The 21,406-nt window shown below is 42.9% G+C and overlaps 1 protein-coding gene across 5 annotated transcripts in view; it reads left to right on the top strand.

Moving 5' to 3' along the window:
- Positions 1-20,564, top strand: part of ccdc71 (coiled-coil domain containing 71) — a 37,051-nt gene extending 16,487 nt beyond the window's left edge. For 3 of the 5 annotated variants that reach the window (XM_078249225.1, XM_078249227.1, XM_078249226.1), the window contains one exon: positions 3,011-6,775. In XM_078249225.1, coding sequence (XP_078105351.1) covers positions 3,021-4,088 — 1,068 coding nt within the window. In that variant the 5' untranslated portion in view covers positions 3,011-3,020 and the 3' untranslated portion in view covers positions 4,089-6,775. Of the gene's footprint in view, positions 1-3,010; positions 6,776-17,730; positions 17,860-18,570 lie in introns of those variants that run through there. The other 2 variants (XR_013501910.1, XR_013501909.1) reach the window with 2 other exon arrangements.
- The last annotated feature ends 842 nt before the right edge of the window (positions 20,565-21,406 follow it).

Raw genomic sequence — 21,406 nt, 5'->3', positions numbered from 1 at the left:
TAGAATAGAAAATGTAATCGAATCGAGGATTTGGAGGTCAAGATTTGCTCCATCTTTTGATAAGTTTTGTTTAGAAAACCTTGAATCCATGTAAGACACAATGTCATCAGACGCAATCCATGACATTAGAAACGATGAATCCATGTCGTTAAAAACAATGAATCCATGTCATTAGACACAATGAATCCATGTCATCAGACACAACGTGCAGCCCAATGTTTTTTTTTTGCGGTGATGAGCTCAGACCCACGGTAGCCGTCATTAAACATTAATGGATTAAACACAGTTAAAATGCTGACAGCTAAACGGTGTAAAAGGGTGACTGTATTTCACTGTAGAGGATTCCAACACCGGTACGTACAACAGTCTGCCGCTAAAGCTATGAGCTGAAAGACACAAACTAGCACTATGGTCACTGCTATTGTCAGAAAAACAACATAGACTTGACTAAATGTTGCGTTTACTGGTAAATCTCATGATGCATTCATAGTTCAAAGTCATTGTTATTACATTATTAACTAGAACTGCAAGCAGTTATGACGGGGTCCAAGCCTTCCCGGCGCGAGTCCCCCCTGGCACAAATCGCCCTTGATGACACACGGAGCTCACAAAAGCGGAGCCCACGAAAGCGGACCCCGCAAAAGGAGAACCCAAAGCATGACGGCGGCGAGGCAATAGTCAGGAAATTTCACTATGTGCGAGCTCCAAAGTCTGTAGTGAAATGCAATAGCAAATTTCCCATTCATTGAGTAAAAGGCCAAAACGCGTCTACGTTCATTATAGCGCCCCCTAATGGCCGATCCTCACCAAATTTGGTACAGAGCCTCGGAGTGGGATGTCTAACAATAATACCAGTTTTGCTCTGATACCTATCAATTTGGCCGAGATATACTAAAGTTCGTGTTTTGTGGCTAGCTACGAAAATTAGTTTGGTTGTAAATTGTGTATAGTTTAACGTAGCAAAATTCCTTTAACTTTTTGTCAGGTCCACCTGGAGATGCTACGTACCAGGTTTCGTGCAGATCGGTCGCACGGCCTAGGAGGAGTTAGAAAAAGTTGGTTTTGCACACATGAAAAAACTTCTTAGCGGAAATGGTCATGGCCTATATCATCGGATTCCGCTCGATTCAAGGCACACGTGGATGTAAGGGTTTCTAATGTGTAATGTGGGAGTTATAGGCAAAAACACATTTGGCGTCATAGCGCCACCTAGTGGTCCATATGTGTAATTTTTGGTATGTGAGGTCCATGAACCATTGTACATCTACACTGTAAATTTGAAGTCGCTCACAGTAGTGTAAGTGGTGACTCCAAACCTGGGTCCCATAGGCCACGCCCACTTTTACGAATCAGTACCTCACTGTAGGCATGGCCTCAGGAGTGGCTCTAGATGGTACCCTCAAAATTTCATAAAAATCGGATGAGCCATTCATGAGATATAAACTTTTTGTACTTGTAGCGCCCCCTAGTGGCAATTTTTTGTAAAATGTGTTGGGGAGCCCCAGAGTGTCATGCAAACAAGAATGTAAAGTTTCGCTTTGATAGCATTTATTTTGGCCGAGATATGGCAAAGTTTGTGTTTTAGTAGCTAGCTACACAAATTTGTTTGTGCGTAATTTGCGCAATTTTCATCCGCTAAAAATTATTTCAATAACTTTTTGTCAGGTCGGTCAGGAGATGCTACATACTAAGTTTCATACAGATTGGTCACGCAGTCTAGGAGGAGGTTTTTTGCGCATAAAAGTCTAGGCGGAAATGGGCGTGGCCTATATCAGGAGATTCTGCTGTATTCAGGCAACGCGTGGATATGTGTATTTTTAATGTGCGATGTACGGTTTGGAAGTTATAAGGCCAAATATGTTTTTTGTGCTATAGCGCCACCAAGTGGTGGAAGTGGCTGAATTGTTTTGTCCTTTGTCCAGAGGTCCTTGCAGGGATCTGGACCAGTCCTGAAAATGGCACCCCCCCCCACCATGTACGGTTTAGGCTGTAGCGGGACTTTTAGGCGGAGAAAAAGAAACCTTAGGAAAACAATAGGGTTCCACAGCCCTGCTGTGTACGTGGTTCCCAGCCCCCTCGGGCTTGGACCCCTAAAGAAGAATAATCCTTAGGAAAACAACAGGGTTCCACAGCTCCGCTGGATCTGTGAACCGTGTTGCCTTGCAAACGCGGTTCCTAGCCCCCTTGGGCTTGGACCCCTAATAAATCATTTAAATTCTCCCCTTTTTTCTATTGATCCGAAAATTTATCCGAGCGCTGACTCAAACGTTCATGTTAACATTTAATATTCAAGTGACTCGTATCAATGACATCTTGCAGTGAACTAAGCTGCAGAACACGCTTCAGTTTCTGGACCACATTTAACAAGTAATTGGAAGGTCAGGGGTTAGAAAGTCATAGCACCATATACCTTTAAACCAATCACAATCATCTTTGGCTAAGCGCTGTACGGAGCAATGGCGCCTCTGCAAAATAGCCTAAGGAAGGAACTTGTTTTGGTGGAACGTATAGCTTCAAAGGTTGTTTTAGTCGTGCAACAGACAACTAAGATTCAATAATCTAGCTAGCTGTCTGGATTTACCCTGCAGAGATCTGAGGAGCAGTTAACCATAGCCCTCATAAATCCACCAGAGTTTAAAATGCCAACACAAAAAAAAGCCTATGGTAACGGACGTCCAGCGGAATTTCCGGCGGCACCAGAGCAATGCTTCATATAGACCTATGACACTAATTATTCGCTAAATCTGTTTCCATTGCGTTGTCGCATTTTGCTTATAAACGCTTTTGCGATATTTCAAGACTTTTTTTTCCGAAATAAGCTTCATTAGGAGAGTGCAGTGTGAGAGGTCCACAATATCACCAACAAACATACATTTTTAGTTAATAAAAGGTTAATTCCTCCACATTTGGTAGAACGGGGACAAAAAAGGAGTAGGAACAATACAAGGCTGCAAAATAACAAACTTTTCTGTGATTCCATTTAACCAAATGCTTTCTGTATTTCCGGCAGGACTAGAAACATGGCTGGCGCTGCGCGAGGTCCCGTGGTTGGCCGGCCATTGGCATTTGCCAATGAAGAGCGAAGGGCGGTTCACTCCTGGTCCCGGATCTCGTCAGCGGGGCACAACGTCCTCCTGGATGCTCTAAAGATCCTCAGCCCGATGTCCCGTGACCTCTCAAGCAGTGAGGAGCTGGTCACCTTCCTGCAGGAGCTGGGCGAGGAGGGCCACAAGCCCACTGTGCTGCGTAGCATGGACGTGTATGGCTACCGCTCCAGCACAAACCAACCCCTGACTGAAGACATGCTGAAGCCCCCCAACAGGAGCGCCAGACCTGCCGCCAAGAGGAGGGGAAAGAAGCCCCTGACCAAGAAGAGAGAGGTGCACCCATCCTGGAACACCTCTGAGAAGTACAACCCTAAGATTCAAGGGGTCCGCCCTCCAGAGCTGCTGGTGGACCATCGTGCCATCACCTGCAGCAGGACACCCAGTCGGACTGTAGAGATGTCGCAGGTGCGGCCGTGCCTCAGACTGACCAACATTGAGGGCCTGTCTGGCTTCCATACAGCCCGACTCCAGATTCACACTTCTTGGGACAAAACCTCTGAGGCACCATCTGTTGCCTTTTCAAAGCAACAGCACCCTCCAACGCTTTCAGGAATACCTTTGCAGCCTTCTCAGAACGGTGGTGGGGCGCCCACCAAAGCTGTGGCCTTGTTCAGCCAGAAGAGCCTGTCCTGCCCCATCCGATTGGACGGCGCCCTCATTGGAGATTCTGCACCGGTCTTTTACACAAATGGACGGGCATTCCCAGAGACTCACACAGAGCTGACCAGCAATGGCTGGAGGGGAAACGGCCTCCACAGAGATGGTCGGGGCCCCAAGGAACTGAACAACCCGACCCGGCAGAGGAATGGCTGGAAGGACAAAAACGGTCTTAGAAGGAAAGTGATAAAGGTGGATGACTCTCGCTCTGTTGCTGAGGCCCGCAGAAAAGCGCAAAAGATCCTACAGGTCAACCTGTCTCCAGTGATTCAGATTCAACCGCTCAACCATGTGCTAAGAGACTTCAGATACCAGAATAAGTGATCCCCTCCCCCCTCAAACCCACACATATTGTTTCCCTTAGCAGATGTTAGTGTTTTACATCCATTAGCCTGTACCTGGCTGAGCCCCAGTGTTCATAGCAGACGTCTTACATTGGTTTTTGTTAACTCTGCTGAGTGTTGAGGTCAGTCTGTCTGTCTGGAAGTTCTGGTTCCTGACGGGGACACTCGGGATTGAAAGGCATTTGAAGTTAGGTGATGCTTTTCTCAGCAGGCAGGGAAAAGACTTGGCCGAATGCTGGTACATTTTCACAGTCCACTTTAGTTTACACTATACAATTCAACCAACCATCATTCTGCTTTGACTGCCTGCTAGCCAGTGTTGCTGATGGATTTGGGACACAGCATCCACTGTGACTGTTCGGTCAAAAGTGAATTTTCTGCCCTTCAACAAGGCACTGGGTCCTCCTCACAGTTGTTTAAAGAGTATGTATAACTCATTGGGAGTTGAGTAAGTATTTTTACCTGTAGCGCTTAAAAACTGCTGTCACTCTGCGGCACCCCATTTCCCCTGAAAAGAAGGAGAAAATGAAGCTAGTGGTGGGACAGGACAATCCCATTGAACGCCCAAATAAACTAGTGGAAGAGCAGGGCAAGTTTCCAAAGTCTTTAGAAGAGCAGACATGGTGGTTGGTTGGTCGGTCCCAGCAAACAAATTAACTAAACATTTAAGAGAAAAATGTTTAGTTTGTCTTCCTTTTTGTACTTTTGTTGTTTCCACTGGAAATCAGGAAGGCTCTGGGGGCAAGCAGGGAATCAAACCTGCAGCCCATACAGAGATAGATTGATACTTGGATGATTTGTTTGAACTGCAGTCCTTCACAAAGTGTTCCTTTTTGGTTAAGTTTATCCACACATGGAGCCAAAAGACTTATATTATATTCAATATGATATTTTTGACTGTTGGATGATTTGATGTCCTACAGAAACATGAATCAATGAACTGCAGAAAATGGCGACTATGGAAGAGGACTTGGGCCTACATCAAACAATTGGGCTTCCAAGATTCATCTTTAGATCTTAATTCTGGGAAAACATGGAGAATTATGAGATATAAGAATTCTGACTTCAATCTCTAAAGTTCCCTCACTATTAAACTTCGTCTCTGAATCCTATATTAACAAATGTCTGACCAATTTTCCCCTCAAAATTCCTCCATTCCGTGATGTGGCCCTGGTCCACCGCCATAAACACCAGATACAAAAACAACCATCTGCTGTCGGTCTAATGCTGCTCAAGATTTACTTTTGTCCAATACATTTTTTTTACTTCACAGGCAACCAACTGTCAGTTGGAGCCTTGATGTAAGACCTTTGTTTGGCTGATTTAGAAATGTTTGTGGTGACATTTGTTAACTTAAGCTGCAGGACTTTCTGTTTCCTGACAAGTTAAATTTGAAACTACATGTTCAGAAAGTTTAATCTCCCATCAGAACTCTGTGCCCTGTTGAGTCGAAGGAGAGAATTGCCCATCAAATCTACTTGGTAGTTTCTTGATTTCTTCTGCTGTTATGAAACTGATGTGGCTCACCTTCAAACTAAATAAATGCACTTTGAGAGTGTGACAGTGCTTAATTGTCGCTTGTTTCCTAAACATGAAGGTCGTTAATATTTTTATTTCCTGCATCATGTAGAAAATATGTGAAATAATCTGAAAAATCTGGTTAGATTTTTTTTGAACCCACATTGTTTTTTGCTACAGGTGCTAACTTTGCAACGTTGGTGCTGAATTAAATAACTGGCACAAGAATGTCATCATATTCTGTTTTTCTAGTTCAGATCGGGGCATTTAGGAGCAGCAACTTCTTGTAAATTATTCTGAGGGAGTTATAGCACTGCTGCCCCCTGCCGGTTGGGATGAGCTTGCCAAACCACCTTGTGTGTTTTCTAAAAGGTTTCTACTGTGAGGAGCCACCTTAATTCATTTTCATGTTGTCATCTGTAAGAAACTCCTGTGAATTTGCGTTTGCGATGTTTGGACAAAACTACATTCCACGAGAGAAAAGTTGAGTGTTGACCTCGGAAACAGTACTTTTACACAAAATCTTAACTTATAGTCCACTTAATAGCTTTTCCCCGGAACTTTTACTGATCTCAAGAAGACCGTTAAATGTGAACGAAAGCTATGGAAAAAGACAAAGCAAGACTTGATTTTTTTTTTTTTGTCAAAGTATACTTTAAATTTTTCTTTTTCAAAAAAAAAAAGGGAGGAAAAAAGATCAAAAAATTGACTACTTTAAACCACCAGTTCCTAAAGTCCATGTAAAACAGAACTAAACCACCATCCGGTCAGTAAATGAGCGCGAAAAAGATCTGTTTAATGTTAAGATGCTGTGGACGCTGTTATGGCTGTAGAAAGATCTAATCAGATTTAAAATGGAAATATGTGCTTACTGGTTTGGAGTCCATGCAGTATTCACGTATTAGCATTCTGTTCCCCTGTTTTAATCTTAGACCACATCAGTGTTTGGTGGTCCGCTTTACAGATCTCCAAGTCCCTGTTCTGGTGAATTTTATGTTCCGATCTGTCTGTACGCAGTCATGTTCATGCCCACTGACAATTCCCTTTTCTATATCTTTGTTAGTCTTGTTTGTGCAACACTTGTATAATATTGTATTTCCTACATGACCTTTGAAAACGTTTTGTTCAATAAAATCAATCTAAAAATAATCTGTAGGTAGTTTTTTTCCCCTCAAATAGCAACTTTTTTTTATAACAAGACTCACGACTGCTGAGAAAGTTTAGCTTTATTACCACGTGATCAGGTTGTGTATGTTCTTAGATCCCTGACTCTCCGAGGCAAAAGTTGTGTGCAAAAATGAAAAACAATTGACTCCAACTTCTCAGTTGTAAGGATTTGATGCTTTTCTTACCCTTTTGTGATAGTAAACTGATTATGTTGGTTTTTATCTCTTTCCAGCTCAAAAAAAGTGATTAAGAGGTCTCATTGGGCTTCAAGAAATGGTTACTTTTTCCTCTTATTACGCTTATTTTTGACATTTTATAGACCACTAGTCTCACATCTCCAGACCTATGTTCACAGTGCTGTGGAGTAAGGTCTGGCTCTACCACACATACATTCCATTTTCCACCGTCACTGTCTGCAAAATGGTCTTGAAGGAACTTGTTTTGGTGGAACATTTGCACCCCCAAAAAGAATATTTTAACTTTTCACACAATACAGTAATGTGAGCTATTTAAATTAGCTGGATTATGCATTATTTTCACATTAGTTTTCCGTCCCAAGCGGCAACTTCCGAGCCTGAAAAGTGAAGCTAATGCAGATGTGTCTTAAACCTGCATTCTATCTATCTATCTATCCGGACAGAGGCCTAGTGATGCTTATCCATGGTCCTTGGTCACCTTAAAAGGTCTTGTTCAGTATTTAGTAGCATCTTGTCAACCAAATCTCGCTAGCTAGCGTTAGCTGTAACTTAAGGGAAAGTCTGCCGATTTTGGATGACTCGCTTCAGAAGAGTTGAAAATCGGCGACTTTCTCTCTTTAGCGTTTAGCTTAGCACAGCGTCATTCAAGCTATAGAGACCCTGGCTTAGCCGTGTCATCCTCCCCTGCTCCTTTTGTCCAAATATGGTCACTTCTGGCTCCAAAATACCAAGATAGTGGCGAAATTGTATTTCAATTATCCAAATTTTCTTTAAAACTTGCCATTTTCAGTGTGTAGATTGCTAGTTTGGAGGTTGTTGTTTCCCGTCACAGAGAGCAGAAGGTAATGGGCAAAGCCTGACCTCACACGTTATTCCCAAACTGGGGCCCAGAGGTATAACAGAAGGGGGGAGCTAAATATAAATAAATGCATGGTTCTGCTAGCAAAGCATAGACAAGTTTGTGAAAGGACTGACAATTAATCTACACCAACCTCACAACTACCAAAACAAGTACAAGAAAATATGTAGTGTGTATGTAGTGGTGAACATGCTTCAATCTAAGGAGCCACAATTTCATAACAAGTATCAAAAACTGAGGAGGACACACTGTTGGATGCTGTCCTCCTTTCCTACTCTCTCTTCAATGCCTAACAAATCTATCTCTTTCTCTCCCAGTGACCCTGTCTTTCTGCTTGAGCAGCACTGGTTGAAGCCTGATAATATTGTAAACAAATTAATAACATAACTAATTACACTGGTCGGACTGTTCAGCTGTTTCAGACTGATACCTCCGGTTCAGGCTGGTCCTCATCCTCAACACGTGTCTTTTTCAGTCGCGGAAAATACTTTTCAATACTCATCTGGATTGAAGCAGCAAACATTCAGTGTAAGAGTAAAAAAAGGACATAACATTATTTATAATAAATTTATTTGATTCACAGCTGCTACATATAGTGTTTTGACCTCGACAACCCAACTGCATTTTCCCGCAAACTTGTGACTAGTTAACTTTCTAAAGTTAAGTAAAAGAACTTGTTTGCTAAGAGTCGGGTCGGGACTCCAACATGAACACACTGACGTATTCAGAATATAAAATACTTTTATAGGACTTTTTAATGTGGGATTGTGTAAAGGTGTTCACGAGATACCAACCTTTCTTACTTGTGAATTTCGCCAGCCGTCTTTCTCTCGTTTTGATGGAGACATATGCTGTGCACCGGGGGAGGGGCTGTGTGTGTATCTGTGTGTGTGTGAGAGAGACGCATGAGCGACAGAGAGACTGAGGAGAGCAGGGAAAGGAAATGCAGCTGAATGAATACGCTGCGTGTTTTAAATTGTGTTAATAATAATTAAAGCTGCAAGCAGCGTTGGACGGGCCCTCGCGCCTCTGCGTGCGTCAGGGTTACTGGCGGACACCGCTCCTTGCGACCGTGCATTTGCGCGGCACTCAGACACTGCAAATCGTCACCAATGAAAAGGGAACTCCCTGCTGAGTTCAATGATACCTCACACAAGACTGTACCTTAAACGGGTCACCAGTTATGAAAGGGGCGTGGCTTAAGCATAGAGGGGGGCGGGCCAAACCATCACCAATGAATAAGAAAGTCTCTGCTGAGTTCAATGATACCTAACATAAGGGTCTACATCAAACGAGTCATTAGTTATAAAAGGGGGCGTGGCTAAAGCTTAGGGGGCGGGTCAAACCATCACCAATTAAAAAGGAACTCTCTGCTGAGTTCAATGATACCTCACACAAGACTCTACCTTAAATGGATCACCAGTTATGAAAGGGGGCGTGGCTTGAGCATAGGGGGTGGGCCAAACCATCACCAATGAAGAAGGAACTCTCTGCTGAGTTAGCACAAGACTCTACCTTAAACGGTTCAAATGTTATGAAAGTTGGTGTGGCCTGAGCAAGTGGGCGTGGTTAAAGTATAGGGGGCGGCTCAGTATCACATGTTAACCACACATAAGTTTTATGTAAATCGGATGATGTTTGTCATATAAGGCGCATTTCCTGTTGCCAGCAGGGGGCGCTATGACCAAAAGTCAATTTTGGCCTGTAGATGTCCTCAGGCCTGGACTCTTTAATCGTGAGAAATTTGGGGCAGATACGACAACGTACACTCAAGTTACAACAACTTCTTTGTTCATCGCTAAACACTCAAAATGGCCACCACGCCCACACTGTTTGACAAAAAGGTTGTCTTTTAATAACTTTTCATCTTTAAGGTGTTGAGATGGTACCGAACAAATTCCATCGGTTGAAATCTCTAGGAAGAGTTCGTTAAAGTATAGCACCTTGCCTTTTAGGCCTACTTCCTGTTGCCACTAGGGGACGCTATGACTTTGAGTCAATTTTGTCGGGTAAATGTCCTCAGAGTTAGAGTCTTATGAATCATGAAAAGTTTCGAGCCAGTTGGACAATGTACACTCAAGTTACACCCACTTCCTGTTTCGGTGGCGAAACACACAAAATGGCCGCCCCGCCACGGCCATGCCCTATGACGAACTTTTCATCTTTAACATCTTAAGATGGCACAGACCAAATTTGAAGTTGATCGGATGAAATCTCTAGGAGTTCATTAAAGTACGACATGTGGAAATGGCCAAAATCTACTAATTTCTAACTTTTAAATAAAAATGGTGGACTTCCTGTTGGGTTTAGGGTATGACTCCAATTATGTTTTTTGTACGTCTTGACATGCTACATATGTGTACTAAGTTTCGTGAGTCTACGTTAAACGTACCACAGGGACTCAATTTCTTTAACTTTGTAGGGGGCGATAGCGAGCCATTTTTGTGCGCCTATTCCCGAAACTCTTAAAATACGTAAATTTTCACCAGACTTGATGCGACTGCCAATTTTGGAATATGTTAAGCCCCTCAAAAAGGCAATTAATTTGCCCGGGAAAATAATTCCTTCAGTTCCAATAGGGCCTTCGCCACTGTCGGCGCTCGGGCCCTAATAATAATAACGAGACGCAATGTGTGGCGGTCGGTGTTGATTGTATGGCGCACCACCACAAATTAGTCTATGTGTGAGAAACACTGAGCCTGATTCAACTGCCAATTTCCCAGTGAAATCTTTTGCAGTGTGGTTTCAATGTCTATCACTTCACGGAGAAACAGCTGATTACGCGCGCATCTCTCTCTCTCTCTTTTACTCTTGCCGTAAGTGATAATATCAGTTCAACTGTGTCAAAAAACTGGAGCTGGTCAAATCCTGCTTTATGTGAAATTCCGTTAGCCAGAGCTTCACAGCCTGTTCTGCTGGTGTAGTTTGTTGACACAAGTGTCAAGTTCCGGAGCTGGTGTGGTTTAAAAAGCTCTTTGCTCAGGGCTCAGTCTGCAGGCATCATGTCTGCTGTGGGAGGTGAAGCAGGTGGAGAATGAGATATTAGAGCCAAAGAGAAAATAAGTGACATTTCAGTTTGGAGGGGGGGGTGGCATGTTGAGCAAAGCAAGATGCTCAGCAGGCTGGTTTTTGGCCTTTTGAATCACAGCTGTTTTCTGGATTCTTATGAGACAGTCACAGTAAGAAAATACGTCAAAATGTCCATTGAAACTTCTTCTCTGAAGTTAATCTGTATGTGTAGTTTCTCCACAACAGAGATTCTCATAACATAACATAGACCTTTTTCACGGCAGACATGTTGACATGTCGTAGTCGGAAAAGCACAGGTGTATTCAAAACCATTAATGATGGCTGCATTCCACTTAGGAGAGGCCCTGGTGTTGTGCGTGCTGACTCTCTGAAATAGCTCACTGGAACACTTGATGGAATTGAGCCATCGTTAAGGTTATCAATTTCAGCTGTGCTTTTCCTACTATGACAAGTCAAAATGTCTGCTGTGAAAAAGGTCCATTACATTATATTTAGCTTACGCTTTTATCTAAAGCGACTTCCAATAAGTGCATTCAATAGGGGCACTGTAGATTAACAGATCAACAGTAATGCGCTGTTGCATGCACACTGACTTATTTAAATGGACAATGTTTCGAGCCTAGTCTGATTTTTGTCAGGACAAAGAAGATTTGACTGCGATCGAGAAATCATCAAGTCCACCAGCACACAAGCGTGGGAAAGTCTGGACATTTGGCTTCAGCGACGTGTGGTTAACCAGGAGTGAAATGGCTGCTTACTGCCTCACACAAACTAGCAGTAATAAATGAAACAGTGAGCCTTGATTGACCTGTCTGAAAACATTTTTGTTGTTTTTGTTTTTGAGTAACACTGGTGTTTCTCTGTGGCTTCAGCCTTCAGAAATGTTTGTTAGACACCCTCAGTTAACATTTTCTCACAACAGACCAGCTGTGGTCTGGTGCTCAGTGCAGGCAATAAAACTGTAGGTTTCTGTTTTTAAGAATGTTCTGGAAAACTGCAGGAGGGGCATCAAAATATTCAAATTGTACAGATCTGGCAGATATTAAATAATGATCTTCAAGTATATTCAATTGACAAAATAATGGCAGCATGGGTCCAGATTGACGAACAGAATTCACAGCCTCCAGATGAATCTTCAGGTGTGACCCTGCCATGCTTGGCATAAGCGTTGGTTTAACGCAAGTTCTGCCACTGGTCACGAGAAAAGTCTATCTTGAGTCTGGTGTTTTGTTTATAGATGAAGTAACTGTTTGATTAAGGTGGACCTGCAGTAAATCAGTTAACCACATTATGAATTTAGACCAACAAATTAGTTGTACGAGGCTTCATCAGTCCTAAGGGCTGACTGGCCATCTGTGGGCTGGCGTGCTTTTTGGGCCGACCGCTGACACTTTATTTTATTTTTTATTTATTTATTTAGTTTATTAAAAAAATATAAGCCCATTGTTTTTTCAATTGACACTGGGCTGCTGGCCCAAAACACTTTAGTCAAAAATATTACATAGGCTAGTTTTTTTTTTCTGACAGACGTGGCCCATGAAACACGTAGCTGGACTGGACTGGCCCAATCATATCTTTAAACAGCACCCTCTTTGGGGTTTCTGCCTGCATGCAGTTTCAGTGTGCATCTGCCAGGCTAGACTAGTGATAGAGATCATGGAGAAGAAACGCAAAGGAGGTGCAGAGAAGCTGCATGAGAAAAAGAAACAGGCCCTTCAGGCAGACTCTGCCAAATGTGTCAAATTGACAGACATGTTTTCGGCAATAGCAGGACCTTCATCAGCTCCCGTGGCTGATGATGGTGGTGGTGTCGGTGTCGGCGGCAGTGGTATGCACAGTGAGGAGGAGACTCAGGAAGAGAGGGACGAGATGAGTGAGTGAGGGTAGAACCTGCAGTAAGCACAACTCCCCTTAAAACACTTTGCCCCTTGATAAAACTAAGCCAAAAACAAGTGGTGGACAAACTGTTGATGATAACACTGAGGAATATACCGTTTTATTGTATTAATAAATGGCACTTGGTATACATATTCAGGGCGCAAGGACGGGTGGTATTTGTGATCTTATGTGGTGGGCCGGTCTGGGCTAAAATGCGGGGGCCGATTTTTGGTCCCAGTCCGTCCCTGATCAGTTTCAACCAATGAGGATAGGGCTAGTCGGGCAAATAACGGTCGGTCAGTAATGTGCAAACAAACACAGAGGCCTGATTGAAGATGCCGTCTTGGCTTACAGTGGCTCAGGATCCTGGACTATCTGGATGGTTGGTGTTTCTATGCTTGTTCAGAGGAACAGTGTCACTGTAGCTTTGGTATTGCATGTGTCTGAACAAACAGACCAGCAAGTTTGAACCATAAACTGAAAAGGCCCTTGGTGGGTCAGATTTCTAATGTTATTATGGTTAGTAATTTTTGTGGTGTGGGGTGCATCTCCCCTCCATGTATTTCTTTCTCTCTCTCTCCCCCCTCTCTCTCTCCCCACAACCGGTCGAGGCTGATGGCCGCCCACCTAGAGCTTTAAGGTTCGAGCCTGTTAAAAGGAGGTTTTATCTTGCCGCGGTTGTACCAAGTGCAATCGCTCATGGGGAAGTGGTCTAGTCCTACTCTATCCGGAAAGTGTATGATTTGACACCATAAATACAATTGAATTGAATCAAATTGGTTTGTTCTGTATTCCATGATCGTGAAGCTCATGCTGATCCCTAAAGGGCTGCGGCTTTTTGGTGCTTGCCTACTGGTAAGTCTCCTGTGCACAGTTTATGAACAGGGTCATTGAACAACTCAAAATATGGAGCTGAAAGCAGTCTACCTTGCTCTTCAGCATTTTCTGCGAGGTTATTGACCTTTTCCTACAACTTTTCCAGGAACCTAGAAACCCTTTTAAAGGAACAAGGAGCTCAACTTTACATGTGTTTTGACAGAAGGAACTGAGGTCTACATTTAGTTCTTGTCAGTGCCTGAAATGGCCCAATACTCACCAGTACTCAGTACTGGCACTTCTGATTTTTGGCCACATGAGTACCCTTACTTCTAATTGTTAATAACAGAATTATTAATAGGCTGATATTTATACCATAATAGGCTAAAGCCTATATCATGATTTATTGGAAAAAGCCATTCAACACCACAAATAGTCGACCATTCGGGTTCAAATACATTCGGGTATGAATATAAATATATCCATAACACATGCAATGATCATGCCATGCAACTGCTGAATTAGGGTACTGGCTCCTTTTTTGGTCCAATTCAGGCACTGGTTCCTGTGTCGTAGCTAATGCTCTGGAGGTAGAACTTAAAGGCCTAAGGGTTTTGTTGGTATCAATAATGAACTTCTAATGAATTCAGCAGAGTGGAGAATCTATCCCCAGGGAGTTTTAAGAAATCTGATGCTGCTTCACCAGCTTACCTATGTGCCACCAGGGAGTTAACAATTTGTGTTTTCTGCTGGAGCTATTTGCATGAAGTTGAACCTTTCTCAACTTTCTCTCATCACACTGCTGAGCACTTTTTTGAATCTTGAATACTGGTTGGTGGTGCCAAGATGGTATTTCAGGACTGAATTCACAATGAATGGCATTTTGATACGTCTCTAGTGTTTTAATCCCAATGTGTGAGAAGGGTGTTAGACCTTCTGTAGTCTATATCCATGAAGGATTTCTCTGTTGGCGCCCGAAATTCCACCGGATTTCACTCTTTTCCGCTGGATGTCCGTTAACTTCCGCTTTCTTTGTGTTGTTATTATAAACTCCGGTGGATTTATGAGGACTATGGTTAACTGCTACTTAGATCTCTGCAGACAGCTCGCTAGACTATCTGTCCAATCTGAGTTTTCTGTTGCACGACTAAAACAACTTTTGAACGTACACGTTCCACCAAAACAAGTTCCTTCCCGAGGCTATTTTGCAGCGGCACCGTGTCTCTGCCCAGTGCTTAGCGCCACCCATGACTTTTTTACGCAGACTCAAATACTGAAGACGCAACAGAATACCACTGATTGGGAGCGGAACCTCCAAATATATGCTGGGGATGCACACTGGGACTCAGATTTAGAAATTGCCTTGAGCGTGACACAAATTCACACCCACATGACTCTTGTTTTATTTCCTTGCAGAACAGGCACACACAGTTGTTTTCCACACTATACAATTATGTAAAAGAACAATGGAGAAAAAGATAGATTGTTATGGTCAACAGCTTCACGACTCTCTACGACTGAACTGTAACAAGCTACTAGGACTAGAACAAGAACAACGAGGCATGAATTACATTGTCATATATAGCCTAACATGCTTAAAGCTACGGTAGCATATTTTACACTGTTCGCACATAAAGACTCAAAATCTTAGACTAATATCATTAATTTTGAACTGAACCTTGAAAAACACGCTGCTGCTGCCCACTGCTACAGCAGAAGTTGGAAAAGGTTCAACATTATGCAAATGTTCTGTGAAAGAGAGTTGTTTTCTACTCCACTCAAATATTTTAAAAACTTCATACAAAATGGAGGAAAATTCAACAGCTTCACAATTCTCTACGATAGAACTCTATCAAGCTACCAAGACTTAAATAAGAAAAACTAAAAATTCGTCAACTTCGAGAAAATAACTGCACAATCAGAGCTGAGTATGTAAATCATGGGCTCGACCCAAACATACCGTGCTTCGGACTCGAGAGAGACCAACTTTTTGTATATAGGAACGCATCGTTAGATTGGCGCTTCGGTTTCCTCTCCACAGAAACCAGCTGTCAGTTCCAGCTCTTTGATGGCTGGAGAGTCGGCTCGACCTTATTAGGAGGTTTCGTCAGACAGGATGTCGGATGTGAACCAGCAACACCGGTTTTAAATGAGGTCTGCAGTGGCGGCAGACAGCCAGACAGTCTGCAGCAGTGGAGGTCAGGGTCTCTGGTCTCCAATCCCCCCCCACGCCCCCCGCCCATTACGCCCCACCCACCCAACCACCCCACGCCCCCACCACCCAACCCCACCCCCCTTTCTCCCCCCAGAGCGTTGCTTCTTAGGCAAAACCGTTTCCAAGCTGCTATGCTCTGCAGCCAGCGCTGCCGCTCAGCTCTTTGTGTGTTGGGGGGAAGGGAGCTCAGCAGGCAGAGAAACAACCGGAACAGTAACCTCCACAACTGCTTGCTTTCCATTTTGGAAAAGGTTACCTCGTCACAGATATTCTAATCTCAATATGGCTTAAAAGTATTATCACACTGCTTCATGTACGTATCTTTTTGTGTTCACTGCTTTCTGCTGAACTGTCAAACTGTCTGATAGCCACATGGACAGCAGAGGGAGGAGGTCAGACTTGTTTTTGTGGGTCTTGAATGTCCAGCAGAGCAGGAAAGCTATTTAAAGGGAAGGTCTACAGAGAGAGGAAGCATTTGGGGGTTTTCAGGGAAGGCCAGCAGTGGATGCAGTGGAATGACAACATTTGAACAGAGGAGGAAGCAGAAGAAACAAACTGACTTGTTCTATCGCAAACAACATGGCTGCTTTCACACAGAAAACCTGAGTTTAAATAAAAAATCTGCTGGCCGTGTAAACAAAACAAATTTGTTCTGTTTAGTCAGCCATGAGGAAAAACACAAGTGGGAAAAGAACAGATGTGAAGGCCAATGACACATCAAATACAATCAGAGTGAAGACGCAGATCTCTGTGGTTTTGATATAAACAAAATAGGTTAAAAAAATCACTTATCATCACTTAATGTTTTAGTTTATTGACACAGCAGCAGGATCAGGTGATGATTTTGTGTAGACATCTATGGTGTCCAGAGGATGAAGCCCAATGACTTTGGTCATGATTTACGTTACCTCTAGCGCCATCATAAGGTTGACCTTTTAGGCTTTTAGTGAAGTGTTTCAACAACTGTTGGAAGGATTACCTTAACATATGGTATACATGTATATTTCTGTTGTCCCACTCAGGATAAATTGTAACCTTTCATGTAGCACCACCATGAGGTTACATTCTAATTTGTCCAATACTTTGGCTTATAACTAAATATTGAAATGATATTCCCATTAGCCTCAGCTGTACTTAATGTGTGTTTAATGCTAATTACAATACCTGTGCGTCTGGACTTGATCCGTTGTGGAGCAACTATGCTCAGTGTTTCCCACACATAGACTAATGTGTGGCGGTGCGCCGCACTATCAACACCAGCCGCCGCACATTGCGTTTCGTTATTAATATATTTTTTTTTAAACACTATTTAAAACACGTTCAGCTGCATTTCTTATCCTGCCCTCCTCCGTCTCTCTGTCACTTGTGTCTCGCTCACACACACAGCTCCTCCCACCGTGCGGTGTTTGGTGTTTTTAGCCCCCAACGTCGCCTTTCAGGCAACGCGGCAATGGTTATGTTTCAAGGGGGTAAGCTTCTCCTCGGACCGCGAACCTCCTATGGCGCCATTTTGATGCTAATAAGCCATCACCTCCCGTTAGCATTCCATTGACTGCCATTCATTTTGGCGCCACTTTGACAGCGAATAACTTTACATCTAAAGCGTTTAAAGACTCACGTTATGGCTCCGTAGTAGACGTTTTTGTAAAAATAGGCTAACGATTGTGTCATAACCACGCGACTTACTGTCGCATAGTAGGCTACGCTCTCCGTCTCTGCAAGATTGGCAATAATTGAGATTTCTCTTGGCACAGCTACCAGAAGACTACAACTTTCAGACACGTTGCTCACGGCACATTTACGTTGTCTCTCTCAGCTGGAGGCTGCGCAGTAACGCTCAGCCATCACCGGAAAAGTGCTTCTAAAGGCCTTCACTGGTCTCCGTCCAGAGCAACGGGATCTGTTGGTCCATTCTTATATACTGTCTATGTTATGTTTCAAGGGTTAAGGTGAGGGTTAGCTGCCGAAGGCGACGTTGGAGGCTTAAAACACCATCAAGCCCACCGTGCACACAGCAACTGTCTCCATAAAGGAGAGAAGACGGCTGGCGAAATTCACAAGTTCACGAAAGGTTGGTATCTATCTCGTGAACACCTTTACACAATCACACATTAAAAAGTGCTATAAAAATATTTTATATTCTGAATACAATGTTGAGTCCCGACTCTTAGCAAACAAGCGATTACGCCTGCTTTAGGAAGTTAACTAGTCACAAGTTTGCGGTAAAATGCAGTTGGGTTGTCTAGGTCAAAACACTATATGTAGCATGTGTGAATCAAATAAAAATATTATACATAATGTTGTCATTTTTTACTCTTACACTGAATGTTTGCTGCTTCAATCCAGATGAGTATTGAAAAGTATTTTCTGCGACTGAAAAAGACACGTGTTGAGGATGAGGACCAGCCTGAACCGGAGGTATCAGTCTGAAACAGCTGAACAGTCCGACCAGTGTAATTAGTTACGTTATTAATTTGTTTACAATATTTTCAGGCTTCAACCAGTGAAAGATAGGGTCAGGGAGAAAAAGAGATAGATTCATTAGGCATTGAAGTAGGAGAGGACAGCATCCAAAAGCGTGTCCTTCCCCCCCGCCACAAATTGCTTTCTAATCTGTGGGAAACACTGTATGCTCAAACCAGAACTGTTCGGAACAATCAAATTGTCAGGGCGGGCTTTATATGATGATGGACAGATGATCAACAGTAATGTAATCAACCATGTCACCAAAGAGCGCTTAGGTTGAATTTGTTTACAACTCTGTTGCTCTGATTGGTTGTAGGTCTATCCAATTGAGTGCAGAGGCATTTTCTATCCTGGTTCGGTTGAAACACACCCCATAATCACAGCCCAATGGAGCAGTATCAGACTCATATTCTGACTAGAATCTGAGTATGACGACGTCAGGCTATAAAGCCCCGGGATAAGCACATATTTATGATTATTGAATCATTTTGAAGTTGCACTGCCTGAGGAATATTTGAATCTTTCCTTAGACTTTGTATGCCATTGTACCACCTGTAAAACTTGATTCACATTCTGCCTGAACACACATTTAGTCTTGTGTTTCCAGTCCAACACAACAAACATCTGGTTTTGTCTGACCAACAGTTTACAAAAAAAGATATTCAGTTTACAATGATAAAACAGAAAAAAAGCAAATGCTAACATTGGAGAAACTGGAAATGTTTGGCATTTAATTCTTAATGAGTGAAAAAAAAGCATTTTGGCATGCTATACTATGACTTTTGTCGACATACTGTTGTCATGTCTCGTCCCTTGTTTTTAGTTTGTTTCATGTTTCAGCTTAGTTTTCCATTTCCTGTTTTATTTTGAAACTTACCGTCTCGTCTCATTTCAGGTCCGTTGTCTTCCTGGTCTTTGTTCTCCTTCCCGCCTGTGTGATTACCTGTCCCCGCCCCTATGTATTGCACCTGCGTCTCATTAGGCTCATTCGAGATTAACAGCCGGGGGCAGTGACAAAAATCCGCTGTCAAGTCGGACAGTTTCCAGCCGTTTCCAGCAGCCCTCAAGCATGGAAACAGGAAGTCACAAAAACACTGTGGTCCGATTCCGATTTAATAAAATGTTACCAGACCCATATTACATATTGTACACAAGTCTCCAGTTGTTGTTATTATGACAGAGTAACTGTCAAAATGCTCTACATGCGATATGTTGCTAAATTTAATTAACAACATACTGTAGATGATTCGTAACCTGAACAGATTTAGTCTCTCTGACTTTTAAACGTAACTATCAGCCACACAACATGTGGCTTGTACAGAATAAGCCTTTAAATCAGACAAATAGCAGTTAAAATCCCTCCAATTCAAAATCAATAAAAAAGTTTATATAAAATGTCATCATGTTGAGAAGATTCTGACCCAATCAGCTTTTAGATCAACTGAGAGGCAGGCGTTTCCCAGCATGCCCTGGGTCCGCCTGGGTCTTGCAGTTGGTGAAAAGCAACTGCGCTGCCTGCGTCTCAAGCATGCGACCGCCTTGATCTCGTGAGGTTATTGTTGCCCACGTGTGCATGACATCAGAGCAAGTCGGGATCAAGTCGGACACAAATCTAACCGGCATGCATTGGGCGGCGATCGCCGGTGATCGATTCTGCGCAGACCTGGCTCATCTCCAACGAGCCTATTGTCTCCTCTGTCTTGTGTATTTACGTTCAGTCTTTCCTTTACTCCTGTGCGAGATCGTTGGTTTTCGTAGTGTGCAGCCTTCGAGCGTTTTTCCCTGTTTCCTGTATTCCTGAGTTCCTGTTTCCCTTGGATTTTTGACTATTGCCTGTTTTTGGATTGCCTTTTGCCTGTCGTTTCTTGGACACTGTTGCCTGAAAGTTTTATTAGCGTGCTAATAAAACCATTGAACTTTACTCACCTGAGTCGTACATTTTGTCATGGTTTTGAGTTTCTGTTGTTAGTGTTTCCTGTTTTATTTTGAAGTCTCTGTTTGTCTCCCTTGTCTTGTCTTATTTTACTTCCTGTCTTGTGTTTCCCGCCTGTCTGATTGTCTGCCCAGCCCTAATGTGTTTCACCTGTTCCTGATCCCTAGTGTCACCTCTCCCTTGTTTCCTTGTTACCTCTTGTATTTAGTCTCTGTGTTTTCTTTGTCTGTTGTCAGGTCATTGTGTTCTGTTTTGGAGTATCTTTGTTTGAGTCTACCTGTTTTTTTTGTCTCATTGTTTCTGGTTCCTGTGATTCCTGTTTTTGACTTTGACTACATTCTCAAAAAGTGGGTATGCGCTATATGCGGCGCATAGGGGCGCAGCACCATGGGGGGCGCCAAAGCAATGGTAAAAATAAATAAATAATAAATTAAAAAGTAATTATTTTTTTGGTATTTTCTATATGTGGCTGCTGTTGTGTGTTTCTAAATCATTTCTGCATTTCCTCAATGTTATTATATAACATTTTAGAGGACTAATATACGGTGGCCGACAGGGGCAAACGCCCTGCAACTTAAGAGCAACTTAAGAAAACACATGCAAATAGCCAAAACACAAGCAAATTAAGAAAACAACTTCATTAATTTGACAACACATGTGCAGCATTCAGCAAACGCGCTGCAAATACACACAACACAACCAAATACATAAACGCGCTGCAAATAAAAAACGATGCAAAAAGAAAAGCACACAAACCCAGAAAAAAGCGATGCAAAAAGAAAAACAACTTCATTAATTTGACAACACATGCGCAGCATTCAGCAGACATGCTGCAAATGCACACAACACAACCAAATACACAAATGCGCTGCAAATACATACAACACAACCAAATACACAAACGTGCTGCAAATAAAAAACGATGCAAAAAGAAAAGCACACAAACCCCGAAAACAAATGCAACAAAAAACGCTGCATCCAGATTACACAACGGAAGTTCTCCAGACCTCTAGAGAGAGCAGCTAGTGGAACAGCTTGATTTCTGACCCCACGGGGAGAGAGAGAGAGAGAGAGAGAGAGAGAGAGAGAGAGACGGGACACGTTCAATCTCAGAACGGTGTGCAACGGTGAGATCATAGACTGTAAATATTAAGTCTATGTTTGAGATATGTTTTCTCTCGTTTGGTGGGTGTGTCTCAGCTCAGGTCACAGGTGATGC

Source organism: Sander vitreus, chromosome 4 (genome assembly GCF_031162955.1).
Source record: "Sander vitreus isolate 19-12246 chromosome 4, sanVit1, whole genome shotgun sequence".
NCBI classification, from domain to species: Eukaryota; Metazoa; Chordata; class Actinopteri; order Perciformes; family Percidae; genus Sander; species Sander vitreus.
Note: the sequence above shows the minus strand (reverse complement) of the source record. Positions and strands in the feature narration are given on the sequence as shown.